The sequence below is a fragment of the Toxorhynchites rutilus genome, chromosome 2 (assembly GCF_029784135.1).
Source record: "Toxorhynchites rutilus septentrionalis strain SRP chromosome 2, ASM2978413v1, whole genome shotgun sequence".
Classification (NCBI taxonomy): domain Eukaryota; kingdom Metazoa; phylum Arthropoda; class Insecta; order Diptera; family Culicidae; genus Toxorhynchites; species Toxorhynchites rutilus.
The window spans coordinates 94,075,325-94,097,630 of NC_073745.1; the positions used below are offsets into that span (position 1 = coordinate 94,075,325).

A 22,306-nucleotide genomic window follows, 5' to 3' on the forward strand; every position below is an offset into this window, starting at 1 on the left:
ACATGACACCGCTCTAGCATAAAACAAATTATAAGTAACTCGAGTTTACGCCAGCATTATCAGAGAACAAACTGCTGTAGATTGAATCCCGTGGCCTAGTGGCGAGCATCAAACACAAATTGATGGTAGCTTCGATTTCGATTCCTGATCTGACCATCAATCTTTCTTCCGTTTTTTTATTACATGCATTGATACATGAGTTTTCTCGAACTGGTTTTTCCGAATCCACTGAAGAGATGTTTACAGGATAGAAATCGTTGAAAATGTCGTTGTGACTGCGAAGAAAAAAAACAGTTACCGCCAATCACAGATCTATTTCCGATCAAACAATCATACAAATTTAGATATTTTGTGAAGTAGAGGGTGCCAAAGTACTATTCCAATCACAAGAGATACGCGATTCAATCGAGAAGTAGTATATTTCCTCCTGAACACCGTCGCGGCTGCAAGAGGGCATGAATCATTGCTTAAATTATCGTATCAAAAGATAAATATAGCTAGATTTTTTTCTACATCCAATTTCAAAATTGGATGGTGTAGATATCACTCAAAAGCCACTTCAGTGCTCAACCTATTTCAGAGATTAAATTATCGTTCAGGTCAGAAGGTTTTACAGTTAGTGAAAGCCTTTCGATTGACATACCGTGTAATTTGGCATCGCGCATGAGTTCGCCAAAAAGTACTAATAATAATGACTCATACGACGTTGCAATAAGAGGTTTCGGTGCCAAGGTGATCTCACTTTCAAGATCATAACGTAAAATAATGTATCAACCGTCCTACGTAACCCATATAATAATGACACAAAAACTCACCTGGTCTCAGTTTGTGCACGCTGGAGGGCGGCTCGCGGCTCCTGCCAATCGAAACATCGCACGGGAATGGCACGTAATCCGGCACTCGTTTCTGCAGAAAGTTCCCTTGCGTTTTCAACCCGGTGCGACCGGCCATCATCATGGTGATGTTTCTGTACAGATGGAAGAACAGCCGCCACTCCGATTTGTCGAAAATGGTCGGCTGAAATGCGTTGATCTGGCCGTTCACCTTCCATCGGTGAACTTTGTTCTCTTGGCACATCAGCAGCAACAGGATCAGGAATATATTGAGCGACATCTGGGCTAGCCACGTTATCGATATACTTCTCTTAATGGTAACTGTAGTGTAATGCATAATGCTTGGAATAATTCTAATCACTCGTGGGTTATCGATGAACTGTTTCATGCTTTGTTATATCTTCAGCTCGTAGTTATGAACTCACATTTTGTATCGGATACTTTCAATCGGGCTGGGAACAAGGATCTATCAACTGGACAGCTCATCGACGGCTTCCTAAAATATTGTAAAATCCATCATTCGTTTCTTCATTTCAAATATTGATGACAAATTGTTGATCCGGATCCGCTGATTTCACGTGTTGCTCGCGGATCGTTTTCGCAATGAAATTCGCGCTTTGTGGAACCGGTGAATCATCATCAGGAGGGTAGATGCCCCCAATGTGGATCACAAATTGTGATCATCATTAGGCGGAACAAAGTTTAATACAACGGGCTGATAAAAATGTGATATGTCGAGCCGAGTAGCTGGTTCGTTGGAGGTTGCGTTCGTGTGCGAATATGCAATCTCTTCTCGTCCAAAAAGAGCGAACGTATTATTGCAATTTTGGACTCACAAAAAAACGGGGCGGCAGCAATTATTATTTGATCATTTTCAGCACTGTCTGCTGTCAACAAGCATCCACCTCAGTGAACGAAGTGACTGGGCTCATGCGCACACCTTTGAAACTGTACAGCCTTCATTTATGAGCGGAGAATGGCACAGATTGAAAGTTTCGAATAATTGATAGATCAATTATATTATTGAGATGCTGTGCCATTTTTCCACCAATAGCGCTGCTCTCAAATGTGACTAGCTGTTGTTTGGTAAACAAGTGCCACAGTAAAACGCGGTTTGTTTTTGTGGCCGGCGTGACCTTCAGGAGGTGTGTATTTCGTCACAGGGTCTATTTCCTCGATTGACACTAAATGTTCCAAAATACACGGTATGTTTACAGCTATGTTCATTTGTGATTCGCTGAGTAAACTACAGGAGTAATTTAATTCATTTTCTACAACCATGACGTTGTCAGTATTTATTTTTCATACTTATTTTCGTCGATTAATTCCTAAGAATATGAGAAAAAGTATCGCTCAGCCTTGAGAACGTATAAATATAAAACTGAGTTTCGTAAGTATTAATCATTGGTTCATTAAAAAAATCGAGTGATTAACAGCTTTCGAGTGAACACAATGTTTATTTGAGTTGAAAATCCAATCCAATAATTGCCATAGAAATAACACCCATCAGTGTCAAGATCGCTACTCATTTGTTGGATCAGCAAATGTTAAATTTGATTCGTTAAATAAGAGTATGTTTCTTCAACCACCATTTATAAAATGGCTGCTGGCCATTTTTAACACGACTGTTCTGGGTTTCTTGCGGAGCCCAACTTGCGGTTAAATTATTAAATGAAGATCAAACTTAGTTTATAGACAACTTTTACATGATCTAGCAATATTTCATTTTTATTTGAAAATGAATTGACAACAATAACACATGCCACAGTAATATTAAAGGGTGTGTCACATCAAATTGCATCACGGGAAAAACGCTGTAGAAATTTAATTTTTAGGAATTATATCTTCAGCTTTCGTTTATAATCAGATAAGAGTGTATAGATCACGTTGGCCATGCTTCCCTGTCAATTTTTCGTAAATTTGGAAAAATGTCGTCGAACGAAAAAGAGCGTCGTGAATTAATCCTGCGCACTCATTTCGAGAATCCGGAGTTGTCACATCGGGACATCGGTAGGATGCTGGGAATCGTCCAATCCACGGTCAGCAGAGTACTAAAACGATACTTCGAGAACCTAACCATCGACCGGAAGGTGAAGAATGGCAAAAATGGTTGCTCCGTCAGTGAAAAAGGTCACAAGCGCGTAGTTAAGCAGTTTAGACGTGATCCGAGAAGTTCGGTCCGGGATGTCGCCAATAAGCTGAATTTGTCAAGTTCATTCGTCCAGCGGACCAAGCAGCGGGAGGGCCTGCGTACATACAAGGTTCAGAAGGCTCCTAACCGCGACGAAAGGCAAAACATGGTGGGGAAGACGCGAGCCCGGAAGCTGTACACCGAAATGCCGACGAAGCCGCATTGCCTGGTAATGGACGACGATACCTACGTCAAAGCGGACTTTCGTCAGCTGCCGGGCCTGTTGTTCTTCTCCGCAGAGGACAAATTCAGCGTTCCGGAGGAGATTCGCAAGCAGAAACTATCCAAGTTTGCCAAAAAGTATATGGTGTGGCAAGCGATCTGCTCTTGCGGAAAGCGGAGCGCCCCCTTCGTGATGACCGGCATGGTAAACGGACAGGTTTACCTTAAGGAGTGCCTACAGAAGCGCTTACTACCACTATTGAAGCTGCACGAGGGCCCGACCATCTTCTGGCCGGATCTCGCTTCGTGCCACTATTCAAAGGACGTGTTGGAGTGGTACAAAGTCAACGGGGTCTCCTTCGTGCCAAAGGAAATGAACCCGTTCAACGCGCCGGAGCTTCGCCCAATAGAGAAATATTGGGCGATTACGAAGCAGGCCCTCCGGAAGAACCCAAAAGTTGTCAAATCGGAGGCGGACTTCAAGAGAAAATGGATTTCTGTTAAAAAAAAAACTACAACCTGACGTTGTACAGAACCTTATGGACGGGGTAAAGAGGATGGTGCGAGCATACGGGCTTGGGCTCGAAGTATGAATAAAAAGAAAATGCCAAAAGTTGTTTAATAGTTTTTATTTTACTGTCTAAAATTTTCAAAAAGATCGGTCTACTGGGCGAATTTCTACAGCGTTTTTTCCGTGATGCAATTTGATGTGACACACCCTTTATATTATGTTGCATTTATATTGCAATCACCAATTTGCATTTGTCATAGCATATGCAACTTGACAATTTCTTCAATTTTTATCAATCAAAGTTCCTCCAGACAGTCTTTTGATTGAAGTCAAGAACGAATATTAATTTTTATCAATGATTATAAAGTTGGAATGCCACGGAAAGTAATTTCTAACAAATATGGCGTGCAATTCCGGAAAGATTGATACTAACCACGGGGATGGGAGACTACACTTCAATAAATCTAGAGATGCGTTGAGATGAATTCCCCAAAATAATGGTTTAACGTGCAACTAGAGCTACAGAAATTTTTATCAAATCGCACATTCAGACGATGAACAAAAAGCAGAAGAAGAAGAAGAAGAAAAAGAGGAATCAAAAAGAAGAAGAATAATAATAATAATAATAATAATAATAATAAGAAGAAAATAATCGGAGCATATAACCGAGCTATATTTACAATTTGGAGGTCATAAATTTATTTCCATGTAGGATGATCCTTCCATGTAGGATGATTCTTTCTAGGAAAGATTGATACTAACCACGGGGATGGGAGACTACACTTCAATAAACCCACTTCAATAAATCTAGAGATGCGTTGAGATGAATTCCCCAAAATAATGGTTTAACGTGCAACTAGAGCTACAGAAATTTTTATCAAATCGCACATTCAGACGATGAACAAAATGCAGAAGAAGAAGAAGAAGAAGAAAAAGAGGAATAAAAAAGAAGAAGAAGAAGAATAATAATAATAATAATAATAATAAGAAGAAAATAATCGGAGCATAACAATAACCGAGCTATATTTACAATTTGGAGGTCATAAATTTATTTCCATGTAGGATGATCCTTTCTAGTATTAGGTGTGTAATGACATTCCTGCGGTTATTCAATAGATTGTTTCTGTAGTGAGTGCTTGTCAGTTTCTACATATTCAACATGAACCATGAAAGTCAATCATATTGACACATTAAAGATTTTGTTTTGACTGTGTGAAAATGTGACACAGCGATGGCGAAAATAATAGATACAGACTTACACCAATTTCTCAGACAAAATAACTCTCTGAAAATGTCAACACTGATGTACTTGCTTGGAGTAGCAACAAATCGTAACACCTGTCACATCTAATTCGCGCGTTTCAATTTTTCTTCGGTGTGTTGCAGCCAAAATGACGTATCTATACATTTTTTGAGGTAATAAATAAAATAAATACGTGATCATTATCTTCATATATTTTCGCAGCCGGAACACGGAAAATCAAAAATTGTTTAAGTGCTAGGATATCTTTTCAATGATTCAGATAAGTATAATTATTGTTTGACGTAGAACTACGTCTTTCATTAAGGGTGCCAAATCAGGAAACAGGTCACGTTTTTATGAAATAAAGTTAACGTTAATAATTATTTTTGCCGCGAACGGATTTGGACGATTTACACACTAAACTAATCGAAAATTCCGTACGATTTGTTTATTATGCTATACATTAGAATCCCCTGGTTTGTAAATGGTTTAAATTCATGAAAACTTCAAGCATTTCCATTTTCCCATACATTTGTTCTGTCCATTTGTGTGCATTCTCGAATAGAGATGTCAATAACGAGCAACTAGCATTTGAGAATGCATCAATGCATTAAACTGACGTTATGGCGAAGTAGACGTTGAGGTTGTGTGCCAAAAAATTTTTAGGGGAATACCAAGCATCTTGAATGTTTTATTGGAATGTTATAAGATATTTAGGTTCGCGTGTCAGTCGCAAAACTGCCTTCAACTAGGATTGCATTTGAAAAAGTAATGCAACTTTCAACAACAACGCAACAGTTGTTTCTAAAATTTCATAACATTATAGAATAATATCCGAAGGTATAAATAAGCGCAAGTGCACCCGTGGCCGAGTGGTTAGCGTCTCACATGATCATGCCGGGTGTTCGGGTTCGATTCCCGTTCTGGTCGGGGGGTTTTTCGTCAAAAAAATTTCTTCCGACTTTCACTGTGGTCACGCGTATTCTAGAGCTTGCCCCTCGGAATACATTAAAGGCGTGTTATTTGGCATAGGAAATCTCAACTATGTATTGATAAATGACGCTAGTTAATGCATACGTTGAGACGGCAAAAGTTCCACAGGGAACGTTAACGCCATTCAAGAAGAAGAATAAATAAGCGACTTATATAAAATAACAGCGTTGTTCTACGTCAACAATGCGGTCGTATCTTGAACACAACCTCCTATATTTTTTTTTTACTAATCCAACAAAGTTATGGATCGGAAGCAGCACTGCACTAAGGCAGAAAAGGACAGGATTCAAGTTATGACATAGTATGGCATATCTTATCGTCAGATAGCAAAACAGCTAGGGCGGTCAGTTTGCATGATACAGAATGCCTTTAAACCATCGTTTAAGCAGGAAACCAGAGAAAGAAAGCCAGCGACAACTGCACGAAAGGATTAGCTTATTATTCGAGTAGTGAAAAAGGATCCGCTTATAAGCAGTTCTTCTATAAAAACTAGCCTACAGCTAAATGCTAATGCTCGGACGAAAAGTGATCGTTTGATTGAAGGAAAATGGACCGCCAAGATATCAAGTAAAGTACCTCCACTTCGAAAACGACACGTATTGGTATGAACTGAATCTGCTAAAAAGTACTCAGACTGGAGTGCAACTAAAAGGCACACTGTGTTATGGTCGGATGATTCAAAATTTAACCTCTTTGGTCCAGATGGTTAGTGAGAAGACTCGTAAATATTGCCCTCAACCCACTATTGACCATGAAAACAGTTTGATGGTGAGCACATGGTGTGGAGCTGCTTTGCTGATGCGGGTGTAGGACCAACTCATTTGATAACAGGGGCAATGAGTGCTAACGACTATGTGGATATTTTACCTTACATCATCTGAAGAATAAAACAGACTTATGGAATGTCGTACAGGCAGCGTAGTATGCTATTCCAGGTTCTACTTGCAAAAATCTGGTGGCAACCGTTCTACGAAGAAACAAAGGACATGCTACGAAATACTGAAAGTGAGTTTTGTAACGTAAAATGTAACATTTGTGTTGTATGTCCAGAAATAAAATTTGGTTGATTTTTTTATATTTTTTTCAGTGGTGTATCCTGCAAATAAAATATCACGCAAACATGGAAAAATGACGTATGCTATCGGTGTATTTATTATTTTCGTCATCACTGTATATTGTGCCAAATAATTTGTGGATTAATAAATTAATTCATTTGCGGGAAGCTAACATCATCATATTTTATTAGGAAGAAATAGTAGAGAGTTGTGCCCGGGACACGATCACTTTGTTGAGATCACGAGATACGATGAGTTCACCAGTTACCAGTTCATCGATATTAGAAAAAATGTACATATAACATACAAAAAGGGCCCCTATAGAAATAAGAACGACGTAAACGGAGCGATATAAAAACAAAACACAATGCAAAGTTTAATGCGTTTCGTTTAAAATGTTGTTTCAAATTTGAGTAATAAATTCTCTATTTTTGTTGTGGAGACATTTTAGAAAAGCAACTAGCAACCCCGGTTCGTACACATGACGCATCGAAATGTTGCAACAATAGATCCACTTTAGTACTAGATACACGCAAGGGCTTGATAATGCGACTAGGAAAAACAAATTTGGCATGGGACATTTATTGAATTTTCTGCCATATGCCTCAGATGTCTCCACGTCAATACTAGAAAACAAGTATCATGCTACGTGTGTTTTAGAGAGCCCCACTCTAAACTCCAAACAAACTTTCGTACAACGCAAATCAACCAGCACCAATGAGACGTCGATGACGGTTGTGAATTATTGGTAGGGATTTTGTTGCATCGCAAGAGGATCGATTCGCATGTGGACAGATACAAAAGATGATTCACCGTAGCGTATTGGAAATGAATAAAACGATTACGATTAACGTAAAGGAATATGACATCAGAAATTTTCTTATAAAAATCCTAATTCACATTCACAATCAATGGCAACGTCGACGTCAGCAAGATAAATCCAAGAGAATAGTTTGCGCAACCTTGACGTTGCATGTAAAAGATTTGCGCAACTAAAACACAAAATTTACACACAATTCTAATAATTGCAATTCTCCAAAAAATAGGGCTCTTTCAAGGCCTATCATATCAAAATATATTATTTTGAGAAGAGTTTGCATTGTCGATATCATAGGCCTTGAAAAGAGCCATTTTTTTTAGAGTTGCAGTGTCAATTGCATTGCTTCCATATGTTACAGATTAGCGTAAATGTCATCGTTCGTGGCGGAAATGTTGCGAGTGGTGTGTTCAATACAAGAAACCAAAAAAATTAAATAGAACTACAAACCGACGAAACATTCGAAAGTATTTGATCCGAATGAAAACAACTTTTTTTTCTCTATTATAGTGACTTTCAACATATTTCGGCTGGTTCGTCAATGAAAACAACTATAAAAGAGATTATGCTGACATGAAACGAGCAGAACAAGCGAAGATCGCTGCTTTGATTGTTGAACGAGACCAAACAATTGCGGTAGATAAATGCACAATTGACTGGTGGCCAATGAATGAAAGGATATGCAGATTGAAGATGCGAGGCCACTTCTTCAACATCAGCATCATCAACATTCCCTATCTAGGTAGCATGCTCAGGTCGGCCAAGAGGAGGTGTTCAGAACGGCAATTGGTAGGTTCAGCGCACATCCACGAATCAATGAAAACTGCCTTCAAATTATCGAATTCGCTGCCCCCGAGAACATGGCCATACGTAGCACCTTCATTCAGCACAGCCTCCCATACCGTTAAACCTGAAGAACACCTCCAGCTAACGGAAACAAGCGGACGCAAAAATTAATCAGGTTTTAATCGATGGCCGGCACTTCTCAGATATTATCGACGTCAGGACCAAACTGCGTTCTAAACTGTCAGTCGTCAATAACATAAAACATCACTACACCGGTGCAGTGAACAACGACGACGTACCACCCCCAACGCTGGGTTAAGTTAAGGAGGCCATTCATCAGATGCAAAATTTATACACAAGTCCAATCACTGCAATTCTCCAAAAAATTGGGCTCTTTCAAGGCCTATCATATCAAAATATATATTATTTTGAGAAGAGTTTGTTTGGTCATTAATCAGCTCAATAACCACAAAGTAGCTGGTAAGGATGGCCTCGTAGCAGATCTCTTCAAGGTAGGTCCGGGAAAACTTGTAGAGTGCATACACCGGTTGATAGTCAGGATCTGGGACACAGAACAACTACCGGAGGAGTAGAAGGACGGGGTTTTTGAGATTTTTGCCACTTTTGAGAGGCAAAAAGCAATGTAATATTATTAACTCTAGGTCTAGGTGATTAGATTCTAGAATAAAAGCAGCAGGAAAAATATCACCATACAGCTAAATTGTCAGTGTTGTGATCTTTCCTTTGATGCCACTATAAATCGATAGTTAGGGCCTCGCTTTAGGATCACCATCTTAGAACATGTCGAATTTCTTCTGATTTTGCTTTCCATTTCTTATTTAGAATACTATTTAACCACACCAACTGATAGAAAACACAGTAAAAAAGTATTACTGTACAATCCAATGCTAAAGTCATAAAAAACATATTTTAGGTACTTTATGACCTTCACAATTTACGGAATCGATTCAGGGCCAACATCCCTTGTGAATATACTGACAAAAATCCCCCTTCATTTCATCATGTAATTATACTTAGTTTCGTTTGATTACATCGAGGGTACATAACACTGACATGAAAGTAATCGAACATTCTCCATTGATACGTTCATGTCTCACAGTTCCAATACAGAGCCGCATTATCAATTCTACACGAAAACGGCATGGGTTGCATGCAGATGACGATAAAAACGCTAATTATAAAAACAAAAATATACTACGATAAGCCTGAGCGCAACGGAAGAGAGTGGCCCAATTGTATTTAAATATATGCAAGCTGGAATCAAATGATAGGGAAGATAATAGTATTTAGGGAAGGGGAGCTTTGGCTTCGAAGCGGGAAATGATGTGTTTTCAGGTAATTCACCTTCCATCGCGTTGCTCAAAATTTCATGAAATCTATTCTATACTCTAATCATATTCTTCATAAATATTGTCCATCTGACCCATTCGAATGTATTCCAGAGAACAGAAACCCCGTTCAACACACATTTAATACTCTTCATTTGAAAAAAAAAACAGCTCGAGGTTTGATTGTGAAACTGTTCCAGTTCCATCCACAGTCACTATGAATCGGATTCGACGTTTCCAAATGGCACAGATTTGTCACTTCCGGCATGTCGGTATGTTGAATTCTCGAAAACTGGAAACTCTTCAGCAACGATTCGGCCCGATAGATTGTTTTAGACTCGATACGCAAGTCTTACAAAACCCGCTGCTGGCCAATTCGCGTATTGCATCAACTGATTATTGCACTCAATTTCTGCAAACTGCATCCGCGACCGGCAATCTCGGGATCGTTCGTAAGCGGCCCCAGTGATACACTGATGCTTGTCCATATTTGGAATAGCACCAGAGTGGACGCATTCGGTGCCTTCCCCCCGATGGAGGTGGAGGACACATTAGTTAGTAACCGAATGGTTGCACAGGAGCGCGCGCACAAAACATCACACCGAAACACGTTGCGTTGCGTTGCACTGCAATCTTAGTAGAAGCCGGTTGGATACTACTTTTCCTTTTTCTACATCAAATACAATATACCTTGGATACCCACCGAGCCAACGGGACTGTCTTGCACTGGTTTAATATCACTGGCCGTTGCCTCAATTACGTATTAATTGAAAATTCTTATGTGAACTGCATTTGTTGACGTGAACTGCACTTGCCGGTTTCACTGAGTTTTTTTTCTTCACATAAGGGGTTTTTAATAATAACTTTCCTAACCCACTTGCAAACGAATGTACTTTTACAGTGTAGCATTAAGTAAAATCATTCGTAATAACTTAATTCGTAGTTTGTAAACTATTTAAACAATTTCAAACCGCTGCGAGAGGAAATTGCATCTAAGGTATAATCTTCAGCAGCGCATACGACCGTTTGCTGTCAAACCGCAATTGAGACTGAATAAAGTGCGCCGAAATATGTAAGAAACCATCGAACGCTCGAGACGGCTAAGCGGCACAGGTAAGCCACTGTGGTATCATTAAATGTATGTTCGGTTCGGCGGATGATGTGGGATGGTTCGCGGTTCCAAACGGGCTCTGTACGTTCTGAAGGTCTGCACTGCGGTGCGAGAATTAATTTTTAGCTATTTTTGTTAAAAATTCATAATTTTTTTTTTGTTGAGAAGGCTAACCGTTTTAGGAAAGTTGATGTGACTTTTGAGACCGGTTGGAGTTGTTTGAGCTAATTTGCATGACTGAAGCGTCGAAAATATTTTTGCGAAGGGACTTTATAAAAATGTAAAATAAGCAAGAAACTACAGTAAATTATAAGTCATCATATCATAGTCAAGTATTTCTCGGATCCATGTTTTTAAAATAAGGCTGATATATCTAAAGTTGGGAAAACTGTACTCTTCGTAGATTTTCTTCGGGATTGACCTGGATCATTGAAATTGCACAAATTGTACTCTGAACAGAACTTGGGAGTAGCAATCACGTTTCTTACAGTCGCCAGGGAAAAGGAAACATTAGGTTGGGGGAAAAATTATTCATTTTTATCTCGGTAGCTGGCTTTATTGATCAGTACTTTGCGTAATATCGATCATACAATTTCGAGTATATGTTCGTTGTAATGGTGACATGTCACACTAAAAGTGAGGGGCTTAGAATGAAAGGGGTGTAAGTGATTTGATCGATTTCTCTACATCGACTCTCTCTTTGGGTCATAACTCAGCTGCAAATACATTACCAACGTGGAAAATAGGTCAGAACCTCATCTATCGGATTCTATAGCAAACTTAAATTGGGAAGTTTTTGCAGTTGAGTTATTAACTAAATAAAAAGTTGATGAAGAGAAAACGATCAAGTCACTTACACCCCTTGCATTCTGAGCCTCTCAAGTAACCTTTTGTTGTTTTTTGTTGTTTTTTGTTTGTTCCTTTCTATTGTGAGTATCTCACTCTGTATTAACAATGGAAATCAACAAACACAAATTTCGGTACATTTTACACTTTCGACGTAGGATTACGTCTTTCGGGAACATATTGGGGTACAAATTGAAAATCGAACACATCGTGAAAATTGTCCAATTTCAAACACTTATTGCTCATTCATTTCATGGTGGATTGATTATATTTTTGCGTCAATCGATTTCGGCACTCCATAATTTTTTTTTATATTGAAGAAAATAATATATGTCTTAAAACTAGGTATCGAACAATTGAAAAATATCAACCGCTATCATACCGGAAATACCCACTCCTGATTGGTCGAAATTGACGACAGATGCGGCGGGTCCCTAACAGAGACATCAAAACCAAGCTGCCTGGGGGAAATCGGCATTGCAAATACACTGAAGTAGGGGGAGCTTTTGTTCCCACCGAAATCTGTTCTCTAACAGAGACACAAAAACCAAGCTGCCCGGGGGAAATTGGCATTGTAAATACATAAAAGTATGGGAAGCTTTTGTTCCTACCGAAATGTGTTCCCCAACAGAGATATCAAAACCAAGCTGCCTGGGGGAAATCGACATTGCAAATACATGAAAGTAGGGGGGGCTTTGGTTCCCACCGTAAAGTGTTTCCTAACAGAGACACCAAAACCAAGGCGCCCGGGGGAAATCGGCATTGCAAACATATGTAAGTCGGAGGCATTTTTATATTGCAACTAAGGTGAGTGATACAATTGAATCTAGCAAATAAAATTTAAATTTGGAACTTTGATGTTGGTTGCTCCGTGAAATTTCATATCAATGACCGATCGTGTATTATGAATAATTTAGCACAAGTGTAAGTGTAAAATTGTATATGGTAGCAGTTGTGTTAGAAATGAGTTGATATATGAATCGATTTATTTCAATTCTCATAAATAAAAAACAAGGTGTGTTCCCGCTCGAGAACAGGTCGTTTGGTTTAAGCTGTCTTTTTTTTTTTGGAAAAGTGAAGAAATATTAGAAAAAGTGATTTCCCATATGCTCTACATATAGTATTAGGTGTTGTTAGTCACATTGTTAAAATTCGCATTGGCTTGAATAAACACACATAAAATAAAAATTATAAAAGAGGATTACCTTCTCCATTTCAAATATGGTTTTTCTATATTAAAGTAACATGTTTTACTGATGAGGAAAATTGATAATTGTGTTCGGTATTGGTAATTATCTTGTATTACATTGGTGAGTTTTTTCTCACAGGAGGCATCTCGTCTAGGATCACAGAGGGGTTCAAAAAAATTGTTCAAAATTTCACAAAACAATACCACAAACATTTTGGAAAAAAATTTCGCTATCAAAAAAGTTATTTTAAAAATTAAAATTCATTTTTCTCAAAAACGTATTTTTTAAAATTCCTAAAAATATTTACACTGGAGTTGCTTTTTTACGCGGGGGATACGTGCCGCGTAAACAAAAACCGTGTAAAAGAAAACCGCGTAAATGCCAAAATCCGTGTAAAAAAAACCGCGTAAATTCCGAAATCCGCGTATAAATAAACCAGATTAATTTCAAAATCCGTATAAAAATCTAACAAACAGTGAATTATAAATTAAAAATGCGACCCATATTCTAACAATTGATGACCTGGTTTTTTTTATGCTGCAATCATGATATCTGTATATTCTTTTATTTCTCAGCTACTAATCAGTGATACAATACAAAGTTATTTCGTGAAAAGTCACACCAATAAGCACATTGAATTTGTACGCGGTTGCTACATGCTGCGTAAAAAAACGATTAAATTTAGAAATCCGCGTAAAAATAAATCGCGTAAATTCCAAAAACCGCGTAATAAAGCCGCGTAAAATAAAACCGCGTAAAAAGCGACTTCAGTGTATATGAATAGTCATTACAATTTCCAACAAGTCGTCCATACATCGGAAGATGGGCACTTTTACAGGGAAAAAGTTTTTCGAACAATAACTTTTTCATGTTTTCTTCGAAAAAAATACAACTTATCCTAATTTTGTTTGAAATCAAGATAGCGATATAGTTTATTCGACAAAGTTTTAGACCTTGTTAAAATATGAACTTTTATCGAAGACATCAACTTTCTATCTTTTAAAGTTTTTGGAATATGAGTATTTTTTTTATTTTTTCGAAAGATAGAATTTTCGAAAAATAGTTGGAAAAACTCAAAATTAAAAAAAAAACTTTAAAAAAATCTATCGGAGCTACAAAATTTTAGTCAAAGAATGGAATGTAGGAAATTATTTTGGTTTTCATTAATAATTATCAAAGAATTTTTCGAAAAAAAAAATTCTTTGAAAAAAAAATATTTTGAAAATTTAAATTCATTTTCTCGATAACATACGCTTTTAAAATTCTGAAAAAAAGTAGATATAAATAGCCCTTAACATTTCTAACAAGTTTTCCATACATCGGACGATGGGCACATTTACATGGAAAAGTTTTTCGAACAACATTTTTTTTTTCTTTGAAAAAATACTTTTAATGTTTAATTCGTAACATTTCTATGTATAAACTAGCTGACCCGGCAAACTTTGTCGCGCCCAAAATTTGTGTTTCGTTATCAATACCTTCAAACATCCACGTTTTCTTACTGTGAGTAAGTTCATGGGTCCAATCGCAGAACTGTTCATTGATTGATCTTCTAATTGACCCCGTTGAATTTACCTTTTACTATAAAATTCCTAGTATTTCTAACAAAACTGTTTCATTTCTATGGCAGACCTCCCCCCTCCCCTCTTCAGAAAAGTAGGAGGAGTGTTGAACCACCATAGAAATGTTTCTTGCTCCCCAGAACCTCCACATGCCAAATGTGGTTCAGTTTGCTTGATTAGTTCTTGAATTATGCAGAAATGTGTGCTTCATTTGTATGGCATTTTTCGGTTTTCAACAAACTCAAACTCGAGATAGCAATAAATATCGACGTTTCGTGAAATTATAAAACATTTAGCATCGAAAAAAATGAAAACCCCGATTTTTCGGTTTCCAAAAAAATCTAATTTTAACGTCTGCGACACTAATAAATGGAGTCCGAATGAGCTAATATTTTGCATAGGGTATATTACCGTGTAAATCAATATTTCGCATCAAGTTCCGAATGAAAAATCGAGATAACTATTTTTATTGGTACCCAAAAACATACGTTTTGCCTCGTATTCAGAAAAAAAAAACAAAGTTCCCGAGTGTCGATTTTTGACAAAAAATTTTCGAGATGAGAAAACTCGAGCTTTGACCGCTTTGAAACACTCTCCCTTAAGTTCGATTGAGCTTATATTTTGCATAGGGTGTTTTTTCGAGGTAGTGGACATTTTTTATGGAGTAATTTTCATTTGCACTCTAGTGCACATCTGTCAGTGTCGATAGGACAAATTATGGAATCACGGCACGGTATCTTTTAGCGTATAACTATATCGGCTATTTCAAGAGATATAAAAAAATTGTTCTACAAAGATGTCTCAAATAACTAGGACTACAATATTGTCGAACTATGTTTACCTCTATCTATAGAGATAAGAAAGTTATATTTTTTATTTCATCGACAATTTTGGTCAACCTGTTTTTGATAACACAAAAATGAGCGCTCTATTATATAGGGTTGGGGAAAAAGAAATGCAGTATTTCTGATCGAAATTTGACGCTTTATTTAACATACTTAAAATTATCCAATTTAAGTCAAATATGCGCCGTTTTGTTTGCAAACTTGTTGCCATTTAGAAGGCAACTTCATTATCCCCCTCTTATGAAACCCCCCTCCTTATTTGCAAAAGACTCAGACAGCCAGTTTTTGCAAGCCTCTTTTGGGGCCAACTTAGTATCACCAAGAGCGTTTTGCATGGACCGGAAGAGATGATAATCACTTGGAGCCAGGTCCGGACTATACGGTGGGTGCAATAGGACATCCCATCCGAGCTCCTGTAGCTACTGGCGGGTTATCAAAGATGTGTGAGGTCGAGCGTTGTCCTGGTGGAAAACAACACCATTCCTATTGATCATTTCTGGCTGCTTCTGGTCAATCGCCTGCTTCAAACGGTCAAGCTGCTCACATTAGAGAACCGAATTGAGGGTCTTTCCATAGTTGAGCAGCTCATAGTGGATTCCCTTCCAATCCCACCAAACACACAGCAAAACCTTCATGGTCGTCAATCCGGGCTTGGCGATGGTTTGGGCCGGCTCACCGCGCTTCGACCACGATTTGTTTCGCTTTAGGTTGTCGTACGTGATCCACTTTTCATCACCAGTCACCATCTTCTTCAAAAATGGATCGAGTTCGTTCCGTTTCAGCAGTGCATCGCAGACCGAATCAACGGTCTAAAAGATTTTTTTGCGTCAACTCGTGTGGCACCCATACATCCAGCTTTTTTGGAATCCAATCTTCTGCAAATGGCTCCAAACGGTTTTATGGTCTATACCCAGTTCTTGGCCAATCGAGCGAGTGCTCACATGCCGGTCTACTTGGATGATTTCAACGATTATATCGGTTTCCACGACGATTGGCCTACCAGTACGGGGTGTATCTTCGACAGCCACTACATCAGAACGAAATCGGCCAAACCAACGCTGTGCTGTGCGAATCGTTACAGTATCGGGTCCATAAACTACACGAATTTTTTCGGCCGCCTTCGTTGCAGTTTTACCTCGCAGGTAGTAAAAACGTAAAATATGGCGAATTTCTTGATTGGATGACTCCATCTTTGACGCGCTATAACGTGAGACTGAAAAGGACAATCACAATATTGTCAAAACGACACTTATAGCACAGATTGTCGTCTTTAAACAGCCGTATAGTATGACCCGATTCGATAAGTACAACACAAGATATGTTTAAGTGTTGCCATATATTGACATTTCTTTTTCCTCAACCCAATATATAACAACTTTGTCGAAGATAGTTTTTGTATAGAGAATAACTTTCGAGCTCTAGATGCTAATTTCCATTTAAATGCACCTCCTGGACCATTGTGTACTGGTATAAACCATTGCTGAGATCAAAAATTTTCTCTTCATTTACGAATAAAAAAGTGGCGAAGAACGAATGATGAAGAGAAGTTATTGCAAAATATGTGGCTTATTGAGGTCCTAAAAAATCCTTCTGTTCTACGATTTAGATAGAAGAAACTGAAGCGGGGATTTAGAAGAAGAAAATTCCAAGAAAAAGCTGCATTTTAAACAGTGCATACCTTTAACTGTCTCGTATTCGTACATTCGAATCGAAAGAAGGTATGATTTTTAAACAGGAAACCAGCAAACAATGTCTGAAACTAACTTTTATATTGATGAAATTATAAAATTTCATAAACAAGGAAATTAGTTTTGTCGAGAACATGTCCCGTAACTCGATAGACGCCAATAGAACATCTCCGAAAAATACGATGAATATGCAAATTATGTCTTTTTTTTATCCCTTTTGTTTATTTCAGGCTCATTAGCATCTTGGCTGTAACAGAGCCGAATTTCAATCGTGTACATATCACATGGTTATCATATCTATAATTAGCACATTACACAGTTGCCATTCGCCAGTATTCCTTCTATACCATTACATATGGTACATTTACACAGTTGCCATATAGGCGTAAGAGTTTTCGTTCTGTTCTTCCATTATCCAGTTAGACCGGCCAGACAGTTGGATTGATCATTGTTGAGTTATTTATAGAACAGCAGCCCGATGTGTCTTGCAGAGCAGAGCAGTTGTATGGATGAATCGATCTTATTTCGACCGTGGATCGATCTCCATCGCTGATGATTGTTGCGTGGACGTAGCTAATCTGTAACAACACAAAGATGGTCAATGAGGGCCCTGAGTTTTGAACTCACGATCGATCGCTTACTAAGCGAACGCGCAACCAATGTGGCTACGGAGACCCCCAATTATGTCTTGAGAACTGGTTGAAAATTGCTTCTCATCGATGATTGATTCGTGAATATAAATTCACAAAATTTCAAATTTATTCACACGTGTCTATTAAGGTGGACATGGTGATGATGAATGCCTATGCTGAACCAATGCATAATAAAAAAACAATTCATTCATTATTTCAGATGATATCATTTGATTACCATTTATATTGTCTCTTCTCATGGGAGCTGAATTAAACTCTAGCTCAAGTGTGATGCAGTACTTGAGCCAGAGTTTAATTCAGCTCCCGAGACATGAATTTGATTTCTTGATTTTATTTAATTTTTTTTTTGCTGCTAAAACGCATACCGAAACAGCTTGGAATTTTGGAATATTATAGTAGTGATTCTTGGAATCTTCTGATGATGGACACACCGGCGATGTTCCAGGCTACCGAGGAGTATGCTAAAAACGGTTTTTTTTTCATCCGCTCGTATTTTCACTTATAAGAGCCGAGTCGTTCACGTATTCCAAAACTGAGTTTTGGAGCTTTCTCTAACGGAATGGAAAAAAAAACAATTATGCTCAGTGGTTCCTAGCCAAATGTATAGTTTATTGTTTTAGATTTGCGGTTTCATGTTAAAAAAAAATTTTTGGAGATGAGAGATGCTTTTCATCGAACGTTTCTAACTCTAACGGTAATAAAACTATTTGTTAAATCCATGTATGTTTGATAAACTTATGTGATAGACGTTGTAGACAGTGTTGCCACATTTTAATCTGTACCAGAGGGGTTAAAAATCATTCTCATCTGTACCATCGGAAATATTAGACGTAGAGAAAAAAATAATTTACTTACTACAAATATCACATTTACATTTGCAAGTCATTCGTGTGATTGATGATGCTTAAACATCGTTTTTCTGAATCTAGATTGCTTACCATCATTTATTGAAAATTTTCAAGCTGCCGCCACGATGTGAGAAAGTTACAAAAAAGGCATCAGAGCGCCGAAAATGAGAGTGAACCGTAATTTTTTTGTAGATATCAAATTTTTGTCCACCAATCCGGCACATGTTCGTTTTCTTAAACTGTGATTTCCTTACGGAGTAATTTTACCTACGGAATTTGTTCTCCAGATCATGTAAATTCCCATCGTAGAACCCTGGAAACGCCTCTAAGATGATAATCACTTGGACAACGAATTTCGTTCTTAACAGCACCAAGCGATACTGCGGCGTAAAAGTCGTCATGTACCTTATTGTTGCTTTGCACAAATGTAAGAAAATTTTGCTCACGGAAAAAATCTGTACAAATCTGTACTTTTTGACGAAAATCTGTACTCTGCACAGTACAGAATCTGTACAAAAAAAAAACATATCCAGATGAATCTGTATGTATGGCAACACTGGTTGTAGATAACGTGAAAAATAAGTTCTAAACGTATTCTTACATAAAACGAATTCATTAGTAACATTTCTCTTGCCTTTCCCACATTCTCCCTATTCATACACTGCGTTTCACAACTATAGAACCACTCATTTTTCCTGAGTTTCCAGAGATATGTAAGAAGTCGGTTGGATTGAACTATATAGTGTAGGATATACTAACTGTCTTCATTTAAAAGACCGGCCGTTTCAACTTTATTGTTGTGTTTAGGCGCGAATCAACCGAAAGACTAAAATTCCAGTGTTTCATAACTATAGAACCAGATGAAAAAAAATCTCACTCCTTTACAAAATTAACGTAAATTTCACATGAATTACAATAAGTTTATAATTCGTAGGTCATCTTTAGTTCTCAATCAGATCAAATAAAACATTCGGGGTGGTTTTGACTAAGTTGCACCATGTTGTAGTGTGTATTTCGTTCTACGCAGAGGATACTACTTGTTAAGGCTCTTCAAATCACTCATACTGCTTGTAAACTGCATCTACTATTCGTAAGATCACTGCTCATAAGTTCTTGATAGAGATTTGAGCTGACCGGTCCAGAATCTGAAGTTTCCATTCAATAAACCATGCCTTGACTTTTCGGATGTTATGAATTATGAAAATGCCAAATTATCAAATTATCACGGTGTTTTTGATGCTAAAACAGAAGTAAATGATTCTGAAGTACTTCATTACACTCCTGACTGTACATTTCTGTTGATGAAAAGTTATCTGAACCAGGCCGTTTTGAAAATATTTTCCTCAAACCATCAAACTGCCGCATGTTACGAGTTGACATAATACATGACGCATTCCGTAAGTCCTTCCAGTATGAAGAACTACTATTCAAATTGGATTTCTTTTTATTAGAGAAATTCTCTAGAAATAGTAAAACCCACGGCCAGAGCTTGGAAATATTGAGCTTGTTAAGCAACATTGAAAATATATTTTTATCAGTGTAACGCGTTTATTTTGCTTGTCGATGCTACTGTCATTCATTCGACGGCAAACAAATTTACAACTGTGTTCATTCATATTCATTCTGTGCTCTCTGAGCTTCCCTCAAAGCTCGAGTCATGAGAATTCATTCACATTTATTCATTGCCATTGAATTGTCAGGAATGTTGTGACTGTTCATTTTCAGTATCCCGATATGTGTGTGATTTTCTCATTGAGTCAGTGCCTTGCTTATTCAGTTGTTTTTGAAGTTACTCCGAAAGGGCAACGCAAATTGGTGGCGCAAGCGGAAATGCCAACAAAAGAGCAAGATCTGCATGCACACTCACAGCTAAGGATTGCTTAGGCTTGGACGGCGAGGGGGCATTTTGCAGAATCGACCCAAGCAGCGAATGCAAACTTTGTCAGCCAAAGCTGGATGTTGGCAATTTCATCCGCTAATTCTATAGCATAGTTTGATACGTTTGCAAAAGGAAGCTCGAAATATTCCCATTGCGGTCGTGTCTTGGACACCACCATTTTATGTTCGTGTGTTCAGAATTTAAAAAGAATTAAATGTTTGAAATTTGAGTCAAGACGGTATTTTTTACATCGGAATTCTTCTTTTGAAGCATTTCTGACAAGTGGATTTGTAACTGCATATTCACTATGTAAAATGAAAGCAATTTAACTGAGACGGAAACCTTGCATGCTTGAACAATTTAATTTAATTAATCACTATTATGAGCATTCTGTACTTTCTTATCTTCCTCAACGAATTTCTCCGTTTCGTCAGTGTCCGAGAACGATGCTGATAGTGAATGAACTGGTATGTTCATGTCAATGAAAGACAAAACTAGGGATATTTTGTTTTGCTCACATTCCGTGAACGCAGAACAGAACGAAAAACAGAATGAAAAAAAAAACTGGATGAATCAACTGTGAGTGGCTTGCTGTGATTGTGAGGTTTGGCGTTGGTTCATTTTCGGTATCCCGAATGCAATGGTATAATGATCGAATGTGGCCGGAAATTCAGCTGAAAAGATTGATGTGATACAGATATGTCCAAGCACTGCCCACGGCATTAGCTTCCACATTAGTTTTCTGACCTGCAGCTTTGGAGTTGCGATTTTTAAAGTTTGGGGAGAATTTTCTCAAAAAAACCTGGTTTAGGTAGTTTACCATCAACACGAATGAACAGTCCGAAGGGCAATGAAATACTTCAGAATAATTTACTGTTGTTTTTACATCAAAAACAATGTGATAATTAGGTAATTTGGCATCAATTCATGAAATCTGAAAAGTAATGGTCATACGAGCTTCAGATTCTGGACTGGTCAACTTGTTTAACTGATCAAAACCCTATCAAAAACATATGAGGAGTGATTTTACGAATAGTAGAAGCAGCTTACAAGCAGTATGACTGATTTGAAAAGCTTAAACGCGCAATATCCTCAGCGAAGAACGATGCACACTACAGCATGGCGCAGCTTGATCGAAACCACCTCGAATGGGTTATTTGAACTGATTGAGAACTAAAGATGACCTACGAATTAGAAACTTATTGTAATTCATGTGAAATTTACGTTAATTTTGTAAAGGAGTAAGAATTTTTCCATCTGGTTCTATAGTTATGAAACACTGGAATTTTAGTTTTTCGATTGTTTCGCGCCTAAACACAACAATAAAGTTGAAACGGCCGTTCTTTTAAATGAAGACAGTTAGTACAGGGTTTTCCATTTCGGGCTTCCGAAAGTATACAGCCCTGCGCTGACAACCGTTTGACATAGCTGTCAACCAAAGCGTCATATCGTTAGTTGAATGTTTGCCATTTTACAATATGGATCGTTTTTGCATCGCACAACGTGTTAATTTTGTTAAATTACACTATAAAAATGATGAAAAACCGGCAAATGTTTTTCGAGCATTACGGACGGATTTTGGTCGTCATGGACGGCCTACAGAGCACACAATCGCTAATGTAGTGCGTAAATTCCAACAAACTGGATCCGTAGCGGATATTGTGAAACCTGTGCATCATCGTAATGTGCCTTCGGCCGAAAATATTGCTGCTGTTGCTGCCAGTGTGGAGGATGACCCGAATGT

At 37.9% G+C, this 22,306-nt stretch overlaps 1 protein-coding gene across 15 annotated transcripts in view; it reads right to left on the reverse strand.

Annotated features, from left to right (window-relative positions):
• The window catches only part of LOC129769529 (phospholipase B1, membrane-associated-like), a 68,456-nt gene that overhangs the window by 22,575 nt on the left and 23,575 nt on the right, over window positions 1-22,306 (reverse strand). The window contains exons 1-4 of one of the 15 annotated variants that reach the window (XM_055771870.1): window positions 10,631-10,967; window positions 10,543-10,573; window positions 1,259-1,329; window positions 816-1,154 (exon numbers count right to left, since the gene is read on the reverse strand). In XM_055771870.1, coding sequence (XP_055627845.1) covers window positions 816-1,154; window positions 1,259-1,319 — 400 coding nt within the window. In that variant the 5' untranslated portion in view covers window positions 1,320-1,329; window positions 10,543-10,573; window positions 10,631-10,967. Of the gene's footprint in view, window positions 1-815; window positions 1,330-9,956; window positions 10,513-10,542; window positions 10,574-10,630; window positions 10,968-22,306 lie in introns of those variants that run through there. The other 14 variants (XM_055771872.1, XM_055771866.1, XM_055771873.1 and 11 more) reach the window with 14 other exon arrangements.